Source organism: Ursus americanus, chromosome 10, assembly GCF_024610735.1.
Source record: "Ursus americanus isolate L20-20 chromosome 10, mUrsAme1.1.p, whole genome shotgun sequence".
In the NCBI taxonomy this organism is placed as follows: Eukaryota; Metazoa; Chordata; class Mammalia; order Carnivora; family Ursidae; genus Ursus; species Ursus americanus.
The window spans coordinates 34239802-34262038 of NC_142136.1; the positions used below are offsets into that span (position 1 = coordinate 34239802).

Below are 22237 nucleotides of genomic sequence, written 5' to 3' on the forward strand. Positions count from 1 at the left end.
TTTTTTTTAATGTTTATTAAATAGATGATAGAGAAAATATATTAACATTTGAAGAAGTTAATCTAAAGTGGAGGGCAAGTTAGACCCTTGAGACATAAAAGATTTGAGACATAAAATAATCTCTTTTTCCGAAATGTAGGTCTTAGCCATGCCTTAAGATTTTTTTCCTGATTATCCTTCATTCTGAACTTGGAATTCTCTTCCTCCAGGAAGTCCAGGGATGAACTAAATGTCCTTACTTGCTCCAATATTCCCCTTTGTATTGAATTTGCTATTCATCTATAAATATTTCCAGAAAGACTAACTTCTAATTTGGCTCATTTGCCAACTGAACCAATTGGCAAGGTATATTCATATTTTAGGATTAATCTGTTTTCCTAAAAAGTCTCAGTGAAATTTATAAATACATATAACAGTTCTGAAAATAATTTTGGTAATGAAGGAAATAATTTTCTCTAGAGTATCATGATATTTTTGAATCTATTGTTAGGATAGGCACTGTATTCAAATATCTGTGGAGAATTTATATCCTGTCAAATATAAGTTAGGAAATAGATTTTAGAAAACATTATAAGAGAAACAATGAGGGTATTATATTTGTGATGATTCCTAGCTAAAAGGAGGTGACTCCAATATACATTCTCCCCCATAACTAGTGTCCTAAATCATCCTAGGTGGGGACATATCAGAATCTTGAGTTATGTGTGAGTTTTGAAAATGCGTATAAATATAACCTTTTTACTTGTTTCTTACATGGTATTTCTTTAAATTTTCTTTCTTTTCTTTAAATTTTCTAACGTAAAATGATATTAAGGGGCAGTGTGAGTTTTTCACGTATATCAAGAATGCAGGAGTGAAACTTGCATGTTTGGTTTGTTTATTTAAATTAGGAAGCACTTTCTAATAAAGCTGAATATTATAATTGTTTTCAAATTTTCCATTAGTATTGTCATTTATGAAATCGTGTTTCAATATATATGCTACTTATAATTTGTTCATTTTAAAGTACATGAGACAAAATAGAAAGTAGTAGTAAAACTTTCAGGTTCTTTATTCGTTTTTCATTCTTTTGAAATCTTATATGGGGACAAGGAATAAGTAATGGAAGATAATTTATTATGTCAAATAATAAACCTATTTATATTTGCCTAAAGCTTCTGGTGATAATCTTTAAAGTAAATCAATTACCTAAATATAGAATAGTTACTGACTGACTAAATATGGAAGAGTTCTACTTACTTATATACCCATATGTTCCTAGTATTTATGTAACTATGTGTTTATGTGTAAACAGTCATGTGTATACATATGCATATATACAAAATCTACTTTTCTTTGAATTTCTTTCAAATACATTAGATACTATAGGGTTATTTTAACTATAATAATGTAACTTATCTCAATCCTTCTTCATATGTTATTAAGAAGAATCTTTAATATATATGCTTATAAACTTGAGAATTCTGAGTAAAACAAAATACACAGAAATAGCCTGAGAGATTAATTTATTTCATTTTGAAATACTTTTTAAACATTTATTTATTCACTCTACTCATATATCTTGAGAGCCTAGTGAAGGCAAATCACCATTTGAGGTAGAGGGAAAACAATACCAACAATATAGAAAGGAATTTTATTCTTAAGAAGCTTGCATTTGATTAGGAAAGATTAACAATAAAGAAATATATGCAAAAATATTAAGTAGCCATAATGCTAGTGTGATTTGAATTGAACATGCCAGAAAGTGGAGAGTCACCTGAGCATATAAAGCTAAAATAGTTCTACATTCTCATGAGACATACATGGTTAGAAAGAAGTGCCATTTCTACAAGATGATCAGCTGTGCCCAGACGGTTCCTGAGTCTGGTGGGCCACAACTTCATGTCTGGCCAACAGGAGCTCCTACAATTCCAGCCCCCTTAACTTCACTCACACCTGTACCAGCCAACTCTTTTCTCGTTCACTGGGTCTCATCCACACTGCCCTTCCTCATGTGCCTTAACACATGTTTCCTTTCCAGCTAAGATTTTTTTAAAAAAAATTTTTAAGTCCAATTTTTTTTAGTTTTAATTTTTTTTTTAAGTAGGCTCTGTGCCCAGTGTGGAGCCCAATGTGGTGCTTGAACTCACAACGCTGAGAACAAGATCTGAGCTGAAATTAACGGTCGGACACCTTTTCTTTTCTTCCTTTTTTTTTTTTTTAAGATATCATGTATTTATTTGAGAGAGAGTGAGAGAGAGAGAGAGCACAAGCAGGAGGAGGAGCAGAGGGAGAAGCAGACTTCCCCGAGTGGGGAGCCCAATGCAGGGCTTGATCCCGGGACTCTGGGACATAGAGAACATAAAGTAGAAGATAACAGAAAATACTTAAATGGGCAAAAAAAAAACATTGGTGTTTTTTAATTTGGAATGTAAAGCAATTTTAACATTTCAAACAGTTTTTCAAATTAAATTTAAAAATAGGTGACATGTAGGAAAACTTAGGCGAGACATCTCATTTCTGTATTCATTTTTTTTTGTTTTTTTTTGTGCCAAGAGATGTGTTTTTCTTAAATATAAATCATTAAAAAGCTAGTAACAACAATTTTATAAGTCTGACAATGTCATCTTTTTTCTTTGCTACAGAGAACAAGTGGTTATAGATTGGAAATCAATGTATTAAAACTTATACGTAGTAAAGGTCCGGGGATTTGCATTATGTTTTTATGCTCTGAGAGTTGCAAAATAGCAGCTGTGCTGTTCAAGAATCCCCTTCTCGCCAAGGGAAGAATGCTGACTTTGACATAAACATACACTCTTAACTTTTTATATTTCCCTAAATCCTAAAAATTAGTGCTCTCCTTTGCATTTTTATATGACTATGTTAGAAAGCAGTTAGTTTTAAAGGAAGAAGTCGTAAAATCTCAATAGGTAAAAGGGATATAAAGGTCATTTAGTTTAACCTCCTATCAATTTCTAGGGAAGAGTTTCTATAATATTCTTGACAGGATGCTTATCAGCCTTTGCATAGACCCTCTGTCATGGCATGTCCACTATTGCCCCAAAGCAGCCACTCCTACTTTCAGGTAGATGAATCAAATTTTAATGTTTTTTACACATGGTCACTAGTCCCTTTTCTGTACTGATAGCCACAAATATATTCACTCAGTTTTTAAAAATTGGGGTTTTAAAATTTAGATTAAAATATCATAAATAAAATGGCATAAATACTTGTTTTATGCTGGATTCACATTTCTAAAAAGGCAACCCCAAACTGAAAGCATTTTATATTACATATCTTCTCATTCATTCAGATTCAGCTAATTTAAAATGTAGACTAACCTCAGCTAACATTTATCTTTATTAAAAAAAGAACAAAGGGCTTAACAAATTAACTAGTTTTGAAGGTAAATTATATGAGATATTCAACCAATCGATGATAAAATTGTGTCATGTGCGAGGCAGGGAGGTTACACAGGTGAACGAGATAGACAGTTACTTCCCTCGCAGTTTTTCATGTTACACACACTTAAGGGAACAAACCTGCAAAGACATTTTTTTGGTTATAATTTTCATTGAATTTGATCTTTTGAAATAGTCCCGGTAAAATGTTTTAGTTGTTAGTTTTTACGAATGGGAGGAAACCATGAATTGGTTCAAGACAGTGAAGCTGAAGGTATAGAGCTGTTAGGTTATCAGCTCAGGAGACTTTTCACATCCACATGCCTTGCTTTCCGTCTCAAAAGATTGTGGCAAGGGGAGGGGTAGGAAGAAAGCGACGTACTAAAACACACCTGTGGCTTGGAAGGAGTCATTATTTGTGATAAATCAGTAGACTTAAATAAGTTAATTTCTCTAGATCAGCAAACTGATGTCTGGTGTGGCATGTCAGCAGCCTGGTACATGATACCTTACCAGAGTGGGGTAGTAGCTAAGAACTCTGGGAACCTCCCGTGTAAGCATAGAGCACGCTGATGGAGTCACTGGGTGGGTGGGGCTGGTACTGGAAACCTAAACAAAGCTCTTATGGTGGAAAGTGAGTCAAGTTCATGGCTAGGGTTGTATGATGAAGACATTCAGGAGAAGGTAAATTGGAACAAGGGCAGAAGACAATTTGTGGCAATATCCAAGCTTGACTCATAGTTGATGAACGGGTAAGGCACAGGACTGGCTCTTGCTGAAATAAATCCCTCGGATGGTAATTTTGTGCTTTAAGAATCTTTAAGTAGGCCTTGCTTTTTTTACCTCATGGAATGCATATGCCAGTTTAAAAGTGATAGTTCCATGGTTAAATATTTCTCACAAAGAAAGTATAGACTTTGTCAGTGTGACTGACATTTAGTGAAGGTGTAGAGTGGGGAAATTTGCAGGAGATACCTGTGTGAGCCACCTAAATTCAGGATATTAAGTGTCCATTAAACTCATAGTTGGAGTTCTCTAGTCCCATGTAGGGGAGAATCTGGAATTTCACTTCTAAGACATGTATCTTTGATTAAAAAATGAATGATCACCAGTGTGTCTGTGCAAATTGCCAATTTGGATGAATCTTGGCTGCCTTCGATGACCAGTTGCTAGGTTTTAAGGAGTAAGTCAAGCCCTGATTAAGAAGGAATGGAATAGAAATGTCTAAGTTTTCTTGCTAGTCTGAGATAAAATCATTATAAAATCATTGCCTTTTTTGGAATGTATGTCTCTCATACTCGAACACATATAAAAATTCTTACAGATAATTTATATTTTATTCCTTGTATGTTTAAAGGCTCAGAAACAAGTCTACTTGGGTTTAAATTTGGCTCCTCTCTTTACTACCCGAGTTATCTTGGCAAGTTAATTAACTTATTTTTACCTCTTTCTACTCATGTGTAAAATGAGTATAACACTAGTAACAATCTAACAGAATTATTGAGAGGATTAAATTAGTTAATGCATGCGAAGTGCTTAGAACATTGTTTTGCACACACTGAAAATACTCAATATATGCTGTTATTCTGACGATAACGCTAATGATGATCATCATACCAAGGCCTATGACTTTAGAAAGAAAAAGGAGTTAATAGAATTTTTACTGCATAGCATTATTTTTATGTTAAAACTTTTTGTTGTAGAAAATTTCTAACAGGGGCGCCTGGGTGGCACAGCGGTTAAGCGTCTGCCTTCGGCTCAGGGCGTGATCCCGGCGTTATGGGATCGAGCCCCACATCAGGCTCCTCCGCTATGAGCCTGCTTCTTCCTCTCCCACTCCCCCTGCTTGTGTTCCCTCTCTCGCTGGTTGTCTCTATCTCTGTCAAATAAATAAATAAAATTAAAAAAAAAAAAAAAAAAAGAAAATTTCTAACAAACATAAAATTAGTATAATGAGCCACCCATATACCTACCCATCATTCGGCGTTAACAATGACTTGTGTCCTAAGTTCCCCACCCAATTCCTCGTCTCCCCCAGAGAATTTTGAAGTCAATCCCAAACATATTTTACTTAATCTGTAATTATTTTTTTCTTTATTTTCAGTGTGTATCTCTTAAAGATCAGGGTTCTTGTCTTTAAATCACAATCATCTTATCATTACCACACCTGAAGTTCCTTAATATTCCTGAAATATCCTGCGTGTGTCACATTTCACCAATTGTCTTAAATGTATGCATGTTTGTGGGTATGCATACCCTTGCAAGCGTTCAAAATATTCTTTCCCTGTGTTTCCTCTAAATTGACACTATAACTTTCAATGAAGAAAGAAACGAGAATTTGCAAACTTGGGTTTGAAGAACTTTGGGTCAGTCGCTTATGGGGCTTCTTTTGTCTGAAAATGAAAATTTACACCAAATGATTTTCAAAGATATCTCACACTTTTTACCATTCCATGCTAATTTTAGTCTAAAAACTATGTGCACATCCGAGTTGAAGTAATCCATGATACCAGAGCTCCTTTATATTTCAGGGGGATAATTTGGGAATTGTTCTGTTTTATTTACTTAGCAAAAGATTCATTTTCAGCGTGGAGACTCATAAATGAAACAGAGCCGTGCAGGACTGACAAAAAGAAACCAGGATCTCAAAGTACTGCACGATGTGAGGGTGCCCTGGGTTCTCTTCTTTTTCTCTTTACATCTGAAGTCATATTAATTTTGAAAAGGCCTTGAATTGATGTGACAACTCCTCCCTTCCCCCCGCCCCCCAAAATTCTCAAAGCACATTTCAGAAACTCATTTTTGGCAGATGTAAATTTAAGTAAATTGGCCAAGGTCACAGCACAATAAGGGCAGAGTTATCAAGGGAATGCAGTTTCCTGCTTTTTCCACCATCCGTGAAATTAGAGTAACTCCACCCCTTAAAATGAAAGGGTCTACTTTTTTTTCTTTTGGAAATTATAAACCATGATTTGGAAATGTTTTTTACCATTAACTCAGGCTCTCAAAAGTGGTCTTTTAGGATTATGAAATGTTTGTGCACTATTTCAACTGCTCTTACTGTATATATCGCAACCAATACAATTTGCTGCAAAAGGAAAGTGCATTTTTTTTTTGTTTGACCTGAACCATCAGATTTTCTTTTCATGCAGTGTGACATGATGAAGCAGCTATCTGTAGGAGCAAAACTAGTTCACTTTCTATGGGCAAGCACAGACTGTAAAGTAGATTATTAAAGTACACAGAAATAGAAAATTAGATCAGAAGTGATGTTTTACTGTGAGGTCTTCTTTGGGCCTTATAAAATGAGAAAGAACTAACCTTGTTCTATTTCTGAGTCCTGAAAAAAGCCTCATAGCAGGCATATCACCTTTAATTAGGTTTCTGCTTTTGGGAAGCATTTTACCAGCCCCCTTTCATTTATTTTTAATGATGTTATCACTAACAGGCAAACAGTCCCTTAATAAAACAAAAACAGTTTCTATATAAAGCCTGGTGTACATGTCCTGAGTCAGTCATCTAAAAACAAATGTTATGATTGTTTCCGTTGTGCTCTTAGAACCCTTAATGGCCCTACTGTGCAGATATGCAAAACATCAACCGAGGAAATATAATCGTGTCTGTTATGCAGCTTTCAATAAATGTTTTCCCATATTCACTTGCAGTATCAGCAGTGAGGTTAAACCTACAGGGTCATGGAAAAGACAGAAAGGTCAATTAAGTGGATCTTTTCAGCATAGCCATGCCAGCTCTTTCACAAACACTATGACTTATGACTTTAACAAACAAGCAGGGGTAAAAGCCACTGAAAATGTTTAAAAGGTAATTGTGTGTGTGTGTGTGTGTGTGTGTGTGTGTGTGTGCGCGCTTAATGTGCGGTACTGTTCCATTTTTGCCAACAAATCCCAAGCTGTGGGAAGAAAAAAAAAATGTACGCACAGCTATCACCGTTCCTCATTTCCATCTTCTCAGGTGCCAGAGACAGTGAGGAGTTTGCTGTCAAGGCCATGTTCGGAAATATTCAGATATAGCTTGATAGAGAGTTTCCTTCATACATAGATTTTTGAAATACAAATGTTGAATAGCCAGAAATTGAAGACTGTCTTAAGGATAACAGTCGAAAATAGGCTTTCCCTTTAAAAATACAAAGTTTCTTTAGGGCACTTAGGATCCCTGCTTTCTTGAAAGGTCATCCCTGCACACTTTCCTTATACAACTGCTTGACCTCCTCCTGTTTAAATCTTTCCCAATATTCTATGCCCATTTATAATGCAGCGTGCCATGAAATTTATTTTTCTCCACTCTGATCTCAACTTGTATCATCTAAATATAATCTGTTCTTTTTCTAAATAACCACTGGGTGCTATTGGAATCAATCTTTTGGCACATGACCTTATTGAGATTATAATTGCATGCATTTTTTTCTTTATCTTCTTCCTAGAGCTTCCTCCTAACTCAACATAATGCCTATGAAATTGTCTTGTAATCAATAGAGTGGTTTTCCAATTAAAGGTATTTTTAGTTCTGCTCTCATGGATGTGGTGTAACCTCAGGGTGAGCAAGAGACTACATCCTTCTCATTTCTGCATTTTGTACCGCTCCAGCTTTTGTCTCAACTCGTCTCATTCACATATTCCTTCAACAGACATTAATAAGTGCTCACTCTGGTTAGAGAGCTGAGACTCTATGTTCTATTTCTTCCTCTAAAGAGTGGTACCTAACTTCCATCAGCATCCCAAAGGTAAGCTACCCCAAAGGTAATAACCACTGATAAAGATAATTGCATATGTGTGCAATACATACTTTAAAATGCATTAAATGAGGCAGAACTGTGAGTTTGGTGTATATTTTAGCACACCTGCAGCATCCTGCCAGACATGCACTTACGATGATCTCCTTTCCATATTCAATCCTTTCCTTCATTCACCCAAACTCAAACTCCAGATGCTGCTTCAAGTGTATCCAAGGAAACTCTTAAGTGTTTTTATGCTTCTGACAGTCTATTTCTCCAAAATCTGTACTGTTTTCTTTCTGTGTTAAGTCACCTTATCCATTTCCTCTAGGTCCTGCTGCCTGAAGAGAAGTTGATAAACTAGTTCATATCCTTTTGCCCTTTCTCAAGTTATTTCTATCCTAGTTAATTTTAACTGTTCGCTGAACTAATTCAGGGTTAGTTTGTATAAGGCAACTATAATAATATATAGTAATGATTTTATTATCAGCATGATACTTCATCATCACAAGCCTCATTAGAGAGAAGGAGTACAGAAGTCTCAAGCTTATGGTACAACCAGGATTCCCTCCATGGCACATTGAAGCCAAGTTTACAAAAGGAAATGTGTAATACATTTAGTTATTCGTTACTTACTGATAGTTTATTAACATTTTCTATTTTACAAAGCACTTTCATATACATAATCTAATTGGATTTAAGGTATAATCCTTTGAGTTTGTAATCATCTTTTAGTAAATAAATCAAATGAGGCTCATAGACTACAGGAGATAGATTTTTTGCTCTACTATTTGCTAATACTTGCTAGAGCTAGGACTTGAACTCACACTCTTTGAATCCAGCCTGGTTTGCTTTTCACTTTACCATAGCTGTATTCAGAATTTGAAAAGTGGGCTTAAAATTAAGCACAGGAATTAGCCTCATTTCATCGTACCCCTGGATATTTTATAAGAATTGAAATGGATACATGAAAGTCATGCAAATAAATTTTAATGTGATATTTTGGGATTCGTTATTTCTTGAGAAGATGAAAATAGAAAGAAAAAGATTTACATGACCATTTCTAATTTAAGATTACATTCTGGATCACATTATTCAACTTTATTATTAGTTTCCGTTGCCAAATTAAACCCAGAGTCCTACAGTAGAAATGAACTAGGATTGAGGATATGGTTGAGCTCAATTTAAATGACTGTGCTTTATGTCTGGATATAAGTTTCAAAAAATTTTTTAAACACCAATCCTTAATATTTTAGATTATCCATGCCTGTACTCCAGTTGAATAATGTGGCTGATGAGTTTATGAAAACACCAATAAATTTAACTTTCTATATAACTGTGATGGAAATTTATCAAAATAGCAAAGAAGAATTCATATTTTTATAAATAACTATTTATAGAGATTACCATATTCTCTAGAATCTTTGTCAACATTTTTTTCACTTTTCCAGTAAAAAAATATAATATTTGCAATGCAAAATCCCAGATCACTTGTAAACATTAGATATGGAGACTTTTTTGTTTTAATAATGTTGCTATCTACTTTACATCAGAATGAATAAATGTGAATTCCCTTGGAACGTATGGTTTTCTAAAAGTGAACATTTTTCTACTTGGAATTTATGATGTAATAAAAGACATCAGACACAAAAAGACACACACACACACACACACACACACAAGAACTTGAAAGAGAATATATAATTCAAACCCAAAGGGATTAGTTATGAAAATAACAACTGAGTTAGATTTTATTAACAGGAAAGAAAACATTTTAAAAGTAGAGGCCCATTATTTTTTTAAACAACGTTGTTCCTTAGGATATCCTGCTAAATTGTTATGTGTGATAAGATTGGATGGAAAAAAAAGCTGTCCTACAGAGGCATCAATCTTACTGATAGTCATTTATTGATATGTGACTTAAACTATGAGGAGAATCATGAGATGGAACGATGAGAAGAAAGAAATCTTATTTTTTCATACTTTATTGATTTTGGATTTTTAAACACATTTTCTTGTCTTCCATCTTTATCTTGCCCATCATAGTCTAATTGATGTTAATTGATTTTATGGTGTTATATCTGTCATTATATTTCTTATATAATTATAAAAATGGTCCTTGGTATTTTTTCTGGTCAACAGATGAAATCATGTGTGAGATGGTAATGTGTGTGCTTCTATTTTCCTTTAGAAAGCCACTGTGTTTCCCTGTAACTGAACAAAATACAAGAAAGTTAAAAACCACTCTTTATTAGGAACTTAAAAATAAGAACTCCTTTGAGAACTGGCATAACTTCTAGTCCCTCATGGATATGGAGTTCTTAAAAAAAAAAAATTGTACCCTAGTTAATGCAGCTTTCAAAAGTGCTTCCTTTATTATTAGGAGGACGTACCCTTCCCTGCATCTGATTTGCCAACCCGGGTTAGGGAGTGCCTGTCTTATAAATGGTTGAACATTTTCTAATTTGATAAAATGAAGCAAGAAAACTTAAGAACCCTCGTAAAATGGAGTTTGTAAACCTAAATAACCAAGAGCTTGCTTTGAAACTTTGTGTTTATGTGACTCAATTCTTTTTCAATCAATACGGGCAAAATCTCCACTCAGTATAGGTGAAATGTCCACTCAACTAATTTTTAAGAATTTTTATAGGAAATAATACAGAACATGAAATTTTAGATTTGCATGACACTAGAGTTTGTTTCATTCAACATGCTTTTTTTTTTTTTTTTTTTTTAATTTGAGGAAATTGAAACCTGAAGAAGTTGTTACATGTCCAAAGTAGCTGACACTCACTGGACACTAAGTCATTTTCTTTATATATCCCAAAGTATACAAAGTATACAAAGTGTTATGTCGATCAGGATCTGGGTGCAACTTAGCTGGGTGGTTCTGGTTTAAGGTCTCTCATGAGGTTTCAGTTTTGCTGTCAGCTGGGGCTGTAGCCTCATCAAAAGGTTCAACCGGGCAGGGGGAATCTGCTTTCAAGCCAACTCACAGGGTTTTTGGCAGGCCTTGGTCCCTTGTCATGTGCACCTCCACAGGGCTGTCTTGTGACATAACAGCTGGTTTTCCCCAGGGCAAGAAATGCAAGAGAGAGAGAAAGAGAGAGAGAGAGAGAAATGGAAATTATAAACTTTTTATAACTGAATCTTGGAAGTGACATCCCATCACATTTGTTTTTCCCTGTTAGATCTGACTCAGACTAAGGGGCAGGTTCTAGATAGGATGTGAATAATAGGAAGGAGGAATCATCAGAGGCCATCTTAGAGGCTACTGTATACCTACCACAAGCCCAGAGAAAATAGTCCCCACGTACTTGTCAAGCAAATTAAAAGATATATCAATTATTTAACTCTTTACAGTAAAATATCTCACATAATAAAATTGGAATACAAACTCTTGGTTAAATAATAGTATTGTGTGTATGTTATTCTTGCTGACTTTATACTTATGGTGGTCATGTAAGAGTGTATTCTTATGCTTATGAAATATGTAGTGACGTTTAAGGATTAAAAGGGAAGATGGTTCAAACATATGCACACACACAGAGAGAACAAGAGAGGGAGAGAGACAGAGAAATACTTTAGAAGCAAACATGGCAAAATGCACACGATTGGTGAATTGGAGTAAGGAGTTGAATTAGTTTTCTAGGGCTGATTTAACAAATTGCCACCATCCTGATGGCTTAAAATAACAAAAATTAATTTTCTTACTGGAGTTTTGGAAGACAGAGGTCTAAAATCAAGGTATTAGCAGGGATCAGCTCACTCCAAGAGGCTATAAAGGAGAATCCATTCTTTACCTCTTGTAGCTTTTGGTGGCTATCAGCAGCATGCATTGACTATGGTTGGAAAATCCTGATCTCTGTCTCTATTTCCCCTCTGCCTTCTCCTCTTCACTGTGGATCTCTTTTCTCTCTCTCTCTCAAGTCTCCCTGTCTTTCTCTTGTAAGGACACTTGTCATTGGATTTAGCACCCATCCTGAACCAGGATGATCTCATCTCGAGATGTTTAATTTAATCACATCTATAAAAACTCTCTTTCCAAGCAAGCTAACCTTACCAGGTTTCAGGGATTAGGCATGGACATATATTTTGGGGGGCTACCAAACAACCCACTATATGAGTATATAGAAATTCTTTGTACAAGTTTGGCATCTTTTCCATAAATTTAAAATTATTTGAAAGCAAAATATTCAATAACAAAAAACAGATTACATTGTCAAGTGCTGTAATAATCCAGAGAACATGGCATCTGACAAGGTTTCTTTTAAAGATAAAACTTTAAAAAATATGTACAGATATATCAAATTGGAATAGGTGTTTTGTGAATTTGAGCTTCATCATCGTTCACTGTTTGAAGTCAGTGGAGATTATGTAACGTCAAAACTCTTTTCCATGTTGTCTGGCCTCTCAAACATTTGCTTTAATCTTCATAGAACATGTAAGATATCAAAGGTCACTTTTATTTCAAAAGTAAGAATTGTATTCCTAATTTTACTATCTTTGTAGGAAGACTAACTGAGACTTTCTATGATGTTAATTGCCACAAGATGACAACTTTTTAGTAGGTTCTTGAAGCCCAAAGGAATATTTTTGTTTTGTATGTTTGATCTTGATTCGTTTGTCTTCTTTTCAAAAATGTATATTGATCTTAAGAATCACCCTTTTTTTCATTTCTTTAGTCATCATTGTGCCCTAAATTTGTTTCTTAGCTACATATTGAGTTAAGGTGGCCTTACGCAGTCTCTCTACTATATAAAATGATAAGTGAATGAATCCAATCATGTAAGTCTATACCAAATGATAGTTGAAACCATGAGGACCAAGGTGAGCATTCCACTGAAGCAACTGCAGAAAAAAATATGACACATACACTCACATATACATAGAAGAATTTTAATCCTATATTGGGAAAAATGGAGTAGCTAAAGGAATAATGATGGAAGACAAAATGTTTTGCTATCTATAGGAATTGACTACTTAACAATTGGGATCAATCACTCCACTCCAGATAAGCTACTTGAGGCTTGCAGATTGCGTTTTTCAGCGTTCTATCCTCAGCACATTATTTATGTAAAGTAAACATTGGCTACCTAAATGTATGTATCATGAGTGATTTTGTGAATTAATTCATACAACAGCCAAACATAGTCAAACATAAATGTATTGAAGTAAAATCAAATAGTCAGGGGGATGATGGAACTTACAATCAGATGTGTGTGCGTGTATACGCATGTGTATATACACATTCATATGGCGCTTTTTTCTTGGACATTCTTTGAAGAATTGTGGAATCAGTCTTTAAAGCTGAAAGCAAACTCAGGTGGTCATCTGGTTCTATGCCTTTCTTCAAGAGACAAGCAATTATTATCCCTATGATCTATTAAACCACATTTTCTTTAGCATGTGACAGCTAAGGTGATGCTGATCGAAAAATATTGCTCTCCATTCTTAAACAATTTCACATGCACATAGATGTTTAACAAGCACCTTTTTGGAGCTATTATGAGAAAACACTAGCAGCCTTGGTCTGGAGGATAATTTATGACAGCTAGGTAAAGGGTGTCCAGGATCATCTTGATCCCATGAGCCATGCAGTAGCCCTACCCCTGCACTGCGGTCTTTCTTTAACCCAGGTGACAAGAGTGATAAAAAAAAAAAATGACACAGTGAGTCCTCCTTTAGCTGCTCACTCCCTTGCTTCTAGTACCTGCTGCCTCAGATCGCCTGTCAGTAAGTGAACAGGAAAGGGAGTGGAAGGAGGAACTGCAGAGGAGTGAGTGTGTGAGTGTGAGAAGAGAGGCAGCTCATGGAAGACCTGTGTCCCACACTCTCCTCCCCAACCTTTCTTCCCTTTTCGTTTGTTAACTAGAAATGTGGAAAGGTGAGGGAGATGAATTTAACTTGTTCTGACATTAGTTAGAGACAGAGAAGTGTGGCTACTTCCATAATATTTCTGCCCCAGAGAGAGGTAATTGGAAAACGTGTTGTGTGGTTAGGTGTTGTAATGAAAAATAAAGGAATGATCGAGAACAGTGGAATCAAATTATAAACATAAAGGCAAGTGTGCTGAAGTTTTTAGCCACTTGCAAAATTGAGAGATACTATCAGGACTGTGCAAATACATTGCTCTGATTAATTTTCCTGGGGTGAAATATGAAAATATTTATAAAATTGAGAATCCCGCCATGAATAAAATTTTCTCTGTGATATAATAAACTAAAATAAGCCATAACTTGTATCTATCTTAAATGAAACTGTAAAAATGTTTAATAAAGAACTGAATGAAAAGATTTCATTGGGAGACTAAAAAGAATCCATATTGGGACATTACTCTAGGTTGCTTAAAGTATTGAAGAATATTCAATAAACAAAGCAAAGACTAATTTCTCTTAGAGGGTTTTATATTTGATTTTCTAAGTATTGTTATGGAAGTTGTATTTTATTCCCCTTCTTTAGACTCCTTTTTCATATATAAAGGGCTAGTTTTTCAGTATGAAGGTAAAAGGTATTCAGAGTGAAAAGAATTAGATCTTTAGTTTTAATGATATTGAATAACTCAGTTTTACTTTAAGGAGGATATATTTGATTCCAGTTTTTCTTTATTTTGCAAAATGACAAATTTCAATTGTACATTCCTTTATAGATTCCTTAAGAATAAATTTGAACAAATCATTGATATAAAGGAAGGGTTAATTGAGAAACAAACATACTAATATACAAAGCATTTCTTTTATACGAAGCTCTAGAAATATTCTATTGTCAATCCAAACAGAACAAACTAAAATGAGATAATTGGGAAGGTGCCCATAAAGTCAGCCTGAGTATATTATCACAACTATATGTGAGATAATATTTGTTTTAAAAAGATTCTATGGCACTGTAAACTCAGTCTCATTAGAGACTGCATTTAAAAGGCTTATAAAGTTACTCATTAATGTTATCTTGTTGTATCTCCACAGCTTTTTCATTAAAGAAAATTCAGCAGAAAGCATTTTCTCCTGATAGCAGGAACCAATTTGCAATAAATGTTCTGGAAACCACTAGGGAAGCCATTACTGAGGTCTAATAAAAACAGACAAGCGTAACTTGTTCTATATTTTTGTTTCAATCACATACAGATGAGACCCCGCTTTCCACACCAACCGCAAGAGACAGCCTCGACAAACTTTCTCTAACTGGGCATGGACAACCACTACCTCCAGGTTTTCCACCTCCTTTCCTGTTTCCTGATGGACTGTCTTCCATAGAGACCCTTCTGACTAACATACAGGTAGGCCTTTTTGTAATCTGGAAGGTAGGAACGTGGAAGACCCAGCTGTAGATTTTTCCCAAATTCATACAATTCCAACTTAATTCGTTCATGGGATTGACCGAACCATGGCATTGGACTTTTTCCAGCAATTTAAGATTTTAAACTTGCTACACTAATCAAGTTGGTTTAGAAATACTGGTATATGTATATTCAGCCTTAATAAAAGCTTCAGTGAAAATGATCTGGGCATTTGAAAAATCATTCTGCCTAAATGTTCTCCTTATTGCCAACTGATGGGAGGAATCTAACTGTTTAAATTTGTCTGATTTACTCAACGACGGCACACCAGTTCTAATAAATATTTAGTTATTTTTAAACTGCTGGCCTTCCAGTGAGGAAATGATATGTTTAGTCACTTAGAATATGTCTAATATAAAAGAATCCAAAAAATCCCTTCTTTCGTAAATAAGTTTGTTTCAGTTAATAGGGTTTCTTCAAAGAATAGACTTCAAAAAGCTATACAAAACTTTCCACGGATTTCCTATGTAGTCCTCAGGATGTATATTTTACGTACAGTACATTATGAATCAAAAATACTTACAGTTAACAATAACATAGAGCACGGGGCCAAAATAATAAGAGTGTTTGGGATACAAGAAAGCGTAATTTTCTTGCCCACACATGAAGCGATCATGTGGACCCCAGATGGAGGTTTTGGCCATCTACTTCTCCATATTTGGAGTAGCTAATAGTAAGAATGTGCTTGCAGATACTGTGCTCTTAATTTTTTTTTTAATTTTTACTCTAACACTCATTCTTAGTGATATTTTACTGTACGCATTTCCTACCATATTAAACTTTCTCCCAGTAGAAATGTAATTAATTTTATTTACCTCTCCAAGGACATAACAGAAGGCCTTTAATGTAACATATCTTCTCATCTATTAATGTGGCATTTTTAATACTAATGTAATTAGAGTCTCCAGAACTGTATTCAACTTTAAGGTTTTATATCTCAGTAATTGAAATAAATCATCAATCTAGCCTAAACTTAATCAAGGCCAAATAATTGATTATATTTTTAAATAAACATACTTTTTTCCCTAAATTTGACCCATATTATTTTTTTTTTACAAGGTAGAGTTTTTAATGAATTTCTCTTTTGTGAAATTAAATGATTTCAGAAAATATCCCTCAACATTTCTGAATTTGCACTCTGAAAGGAGGGAATAATTAATTTTGTTATGTTTACAACTCTGTATGAAGCAAAAAAAAAAAAAATCTAAAGGTTTACTGAAAATTCTCTATCCAATTGTATGTATCTTCATTAACGAAAACATCTTTAAGCAGGAAAGTGGTCATTTTATTTCAATTTCAGTGGAGAAAACATTTCTGGATTTCATCAGTAAAAAACAGCTTGCTCATCTGAAAAGTGGGTTTACACATGGACTCTTACATTTTAAGTCAGATACTGTCAGTTTGGGTGTATTTATCCACCACCTCCCCCCCCTACACACACACACACACACACACACACACACACACACACACACACACCAGTATTACCCAGACTAGAAATGTGTCTGCATCACCTCAAACTGTAATTATTTCTTTAAAAAAGAGGAAAGAAAAGAAAACCCCAGTTTTAAAATGTACAGATTTTAGACACATATTTTATCAACGGTATCTATAGATTTAATATACTCTCCTTCTGGGCCTTCCAACCAGCCTTGCAGACTTATTTTAGCAAGAGTTGATGATGGGACAATAGTCAGGGCAAACTAAATTATTTATTGCTAGTCCCAAATTATAGGGATCTGGGTGCGTCAAAGTTAAATCACCTACAATAAGAATACTTTGTTAAAAATAAATTATGCTTGTCCATTTCAGTGCATTCACATATGTGTACATAAGGTAAAATAAAAATTAAAAATCTTACTGAGTTCCATGCACAGGAACACACACACACACAGTACATACATATATACTTATATACGTGTACACATATATACACACCCACATATATACAGGATTTATGTTTAGTAAGTAATGGTTTCACATCATTTTTCAAAATGCTAGTTCTTTTATTATTGCCACATTTATTGAGTTATAGTAATATCCTAGGAATGATATAGAATGTTTAGGTAGTCATGACCCTGGCTTATTGGGCATACACTATAAATGTGTTTGCTGTCCAAATTCTAATTTGGGTAATTACATTCTGCCTACCTCAATTTCCTCTGCAATTTCAATTATATATAATGGGGTTCTCTGCTTTCTATTTCAAAATGGTAACATACTTTTTGTGTGGTAAATTTAAAGCTCCATATTTCTTCTGGAGCTTTTTTATCAGGATGGCAATGAAAAACATTTGAGTTAAAAATGTTTGCTGTTTCAAATCATACAATACCATATATGAAATTTAAGCTTTATTATATATACTTACTATTTTAATTAAACCTAAGACATTGGGTCATATTTAAATTTAATGTATAGAAGTCTCTTTTTTATTATAATTAATGACCAAAAGCCCTTCAAAACAATGTGTTTAAGTGTTTATTGTTCTAATATTAAATAATTTAATTTCATGATACTCTATAATTTGATAAATCTCAATTTTAACATTTGTAATGGTTGGTATAGATGTTCCTGCCATGACATATCAAAACTGAATTTTCATAAATGTTTTTTTGTTTGTGTTTTAAAAGAGGACCTGTAGAAAAATACTACATACTAGTATTTTTAAATATACTATATATACTATACATTCTAAATATATATATCTACAGTGTAGTAATTCACTTTAGTGAGTGATATGGATTCATTCCAGGTTTTCCTTTTTAGGATTTTTAAAAATTTTATGTGGAATTTTGTTTTTCTCAATGTGGGCAATCTTTTATTATGCCTTCCTTATTCAATCATGTCCGTGGAGAACTCCCTGTGAGATTTTAGGTGAGGAAACAAGAATTTTAGTGTCAATTTACTGAATGTGACCCTTTCGAACATTGACTACCCAATTAACAAACACACTTAAAGGAGAATTTTACTCTCTATTCTCAATCTGAGCTTTCATGCTGTAAATCATAACTATAATCTGTTTGTACATAGGATTGGGTACGAATAATTTACATTGTTTATCTTACTATGAGAATTATTTAAAATGACTTACAAATATTAAAGTAAGAATAGGTAAATAAAAAATGAAAGGTAAAATAAGGTAGGGAATATAAAAATTAGTTATGGATGAGGTTAGCATTGAAGATACATGCCATAGGGGATATAGGATAAGAGTTTGGTTCACTACGAGGAATTAAATAAACAAAGGAAGACCTAAAAGGATTGTTAAAACCACAGTAAATGGCAAGTCACAGATTGAATCACTATGATTTAATAAATAAACACACTACAGCTATGGTACTTATGAAGTATTCTCTAATTTCTGTGACAAAAGAAAATGAAGAAGAATCTGACTTAGTACTAAGACCAAAACACTCTGATTATACATTTTCCCATATTTACATTTCAATGTCATGGCCAATGATGTTATATTTTATGCATTTAAAATAAGTTAATAGTTTTTTATTTGCATTTTTAATACATCATTTTAATTATGACAGAGTTAGACAAAATACTTCAGAGGAAACTTTCAAAAAGATAAACAACAAAATAGGACATTGGCTTCAAAATATGGGTAGACTAACATCCGATATATTGGTGTTACATTACATCTTTTTATGTTTAATCATACTTAGATATTCTAAGCCTTTTTTTTTCTCATTACCAATTTGTGAAAAGAGTTCATTAAAAAAAAAAAAAAAGTGGGAGCGCCTGGGTGGCACAGCGGTTAAGCGCCTGCCTTCGGCTCAGGGCGTGATCCCAGCGTTATGGGATCGAGCCCCACATCAGGCTCCTCTGCTATGAGCCTGCTTCTCCCTCTCCCACTCCCCCTGCTTGTGTTCCCTCTCTCGCTGGCTGTCTCTATCTCTGTCAAATAAATAAATAAAATCTTTAAAAAAAAACAACAGTGAAATATATCCAATATTCTCAACAGTTTACTCTGATGAAGAGAATAGCATTGATCTCTTAAAAGTCTGAACTATATACCATACTTACTAATGTATATTATATACCACAACAATGATAATGATGATAGTTAAACTAATATTTATTGAATAATCTTAATGTGTCATCATATAGGAAAAATACTCCTGTGTGTGTCTTCTGCTCTCAATCCCTTATTGCAACATCACCTCACTTCTGACACTTCTGCTCACCAAACGTCTGGTAGCTGTTTCCACACCAAGCAATTCTGCAACACCAGCTGGATTCCCTGCAATCAGTTCTGACACTGTCTACCTGGAGATAGCCTCAGATCCCACAGGTTAAGAGTTCAGTCCCACAAGATTGCCCCCTACCCAAATGTCAGATGCCAGTTGGAAGTGCTGTCATCTATGCTACTGACCAACTGGCTATCGATCAGAGGTTCCCATCACCCCCTCCTAGGGTTCAGTTAATTTACTAGAGCAGCTCACAGAACTCAGGAAAACATTTTATTTACTAGGTCACCAGTTTATTATCAAGGGATTAACCCAGTAACAGTCCGATGGAAGAGATGCATAGGGCAAGTTATGTGGGAAGGGGTGCGGAGCTCTCGTGCCTTCTCCGAGCCTTCCCAGTCCCTCCACATGTACCTCCACATGTTCACCAACCCAGAAGCTTTTTGAACTCGGTCCTTTTGCATTTTCCCGGAGGTTTCATTATTAGGTATGATTGATTAAATCACCCACCGTTGGTGATTAATTCAACCTCTAGCCCCTCTGTCCTCCCAAAGATCAGGCGGTAGGGCTGGAAGTTCCAACCCTCCAGTCACAGAGTTGGTTTCCCTGACAACCAGCCTCCCTCCTCAGGGCTTTCCAAAAGTCACCTTATTAAAATAAACTCCGGTGTAGTTGGATGGGGCGGGGCTTATTATGAATAACAAAAGAGACCCATTTTATCTTTTCACTCTTATCATTTAGGAAATTCCACCCATTGTGGGATCTTTGTGCCACGATTGGGATGAAGACCAAATATGTTTCTTTCTTTCTTTCTTTTTTTATTTATTTATTTGGGAGAGAGCAAGACCAAGAGAGCCTGAGCAGGGGGGAGGGGCAGAGGCAGAAGGAGTAGCAGACTCCTCGCTGAGCAGGGAGCCTGATCAGCGAGACGCAGTACCCCGGGATCATGACCTGAGCCAAAGGTAGACGCTTAACCACCGGAGCCACCCAGGCACCCCCCAAATATGTTTCTTATTATAAATCACAATGTCTATAGTCCATCTCTATGCTAATTCTATATGATATTACATTGAATCATCTTTATAGTCGTATACGGTGGATTTCATTATCATCTGCATTTAACAGATGAGTAAATGGAGGCAGACGAGTCTTTTGATCAAGGTCATAAAATGGAGATGCAGTCTAGATTTAAACATAGGCAGGATCATTACAGAGCCTATGTTGCTATATCACCATACATGGTCATATGAATCACAAGATGGGTTTTATACCTGGGAATGCTTTTGAGGGAGTATCCATTATTGACTGATTTTTGAGAACAATAGCCATAACTTTAAACTAAGTATAGCAGTATCCTGTTGTAAGAGCTTCTGTGAATATGCATTAGTTGATAACTGCTCTAGTATGTATTTGTTTGTCTACAAAAGTTCCTGGTTTCCAGGGACACTATTTCTTCTCATCCTGGAAAGAAACATTAAAAGAAAAAATAAATAAATAAATAAATAAATAAATAAATAAATAAATAAATAAATAAGCAAGCAAGCTTGGGAGCTCTGACCTAAGCTTAGTCAATTTACTAAGTGTTTGAGATTTTGGACAAGTCATCTAATCTTTCTGGACCTTGGTTTTTTCAGCTTTAAAAGGTTTTAATTAAAATGGGCAAATCACTGAAATCCCCTTCAACTAGGATATTTACTCTCTTTAGAAGCAATGCATTACTGAGCAGAATTTTGTCACATTAATTCTAGTGACACGAAGAACTTTAGTTACCATCTGATTCTGAAACAGTTTTTGTATAAAAAACAAACATGGCCAAGTAAGCTTTTCCTCTAGGATCCAACCAGTATATTAAGAAATGTTTCCTTCCTATCAGTGTTACTTTAACTTCTCTTATACAAGGAGATATTTGTACTTTCTAGGCTATAGAAGTAGTTGAAAACTTGCTGAGTCAATTATAATGCCCTTCTGAAAAGAAATACATATAGACTCGTTCCTTGGAAAATGATTAAAATAATCTAATTTACAAGGTAGATCGTTTTAGAAAACGAAAACATCTGTGGATATGACAACAATTACGCCTCACTTATGGGAAAGAAATTTTGGGCCAAAGGACCATTGTCTCTTATCATTGCTATGCCACAGAGTAAGCTTAAGACGCATTTCTTCAGAATTGTCATTGTCGAACATCATAACTGACCTCCCCCTGGAGAAAAAATTCATGTTTTAAACCTTGTGTCTTTTGCTGTAATTCATCATCACAGAATAGTCATCACAGAATTTTGCTCAATCCTGCACGTTCACGTGAGACTCAGCATTTCGTGTGACCTTTGCATATGCTCTACCTGGAAAATTTACAGAAGTTACACAAATCTGAAAGTACTATTATCACTGATGGTTACAATGGTGTCCTAATGATTTGTAGACGTTGGGAACACTTCTTGCTATTGCTTTTCCCAGCCCCCTGCTGCACTGAAATTTAATCGGTTTTCTGTATTTTTGCAGCAAAGCTGTCACGGGCAATAACATATTTTTGCATATGTATCAGTTTGGCTCTAGTGCAGATTTTTGTTCACACTGGACTCCTACTGAT

The 22237-nt window shown here is 34.8% G+C and overlaps 1 protein-coding gene across 2 annotated transcripts in view; it reads left to right on the forward strand.

Annotated features, from left to right (window-relative positions):
* Positions 1–22237, forward strand: part of DACH1 (dachshund family transcription factor 1) — a 412079-nt gene that overhangs the window by 348372 nt on the left and 41470 nt on the right. For both annotated transcript variants that reach the window (XM_045811060.2, XM_045811061.2), the window contains exon 7: positions 15237–15388. In XM_045811060.2, the coding sequence (XP_045667016.2) occupies positions 15237–15388 (152 nt within the window). The remainder of the gene's footprint in view (positions 1–15236; positions 15389–22237) is intronic.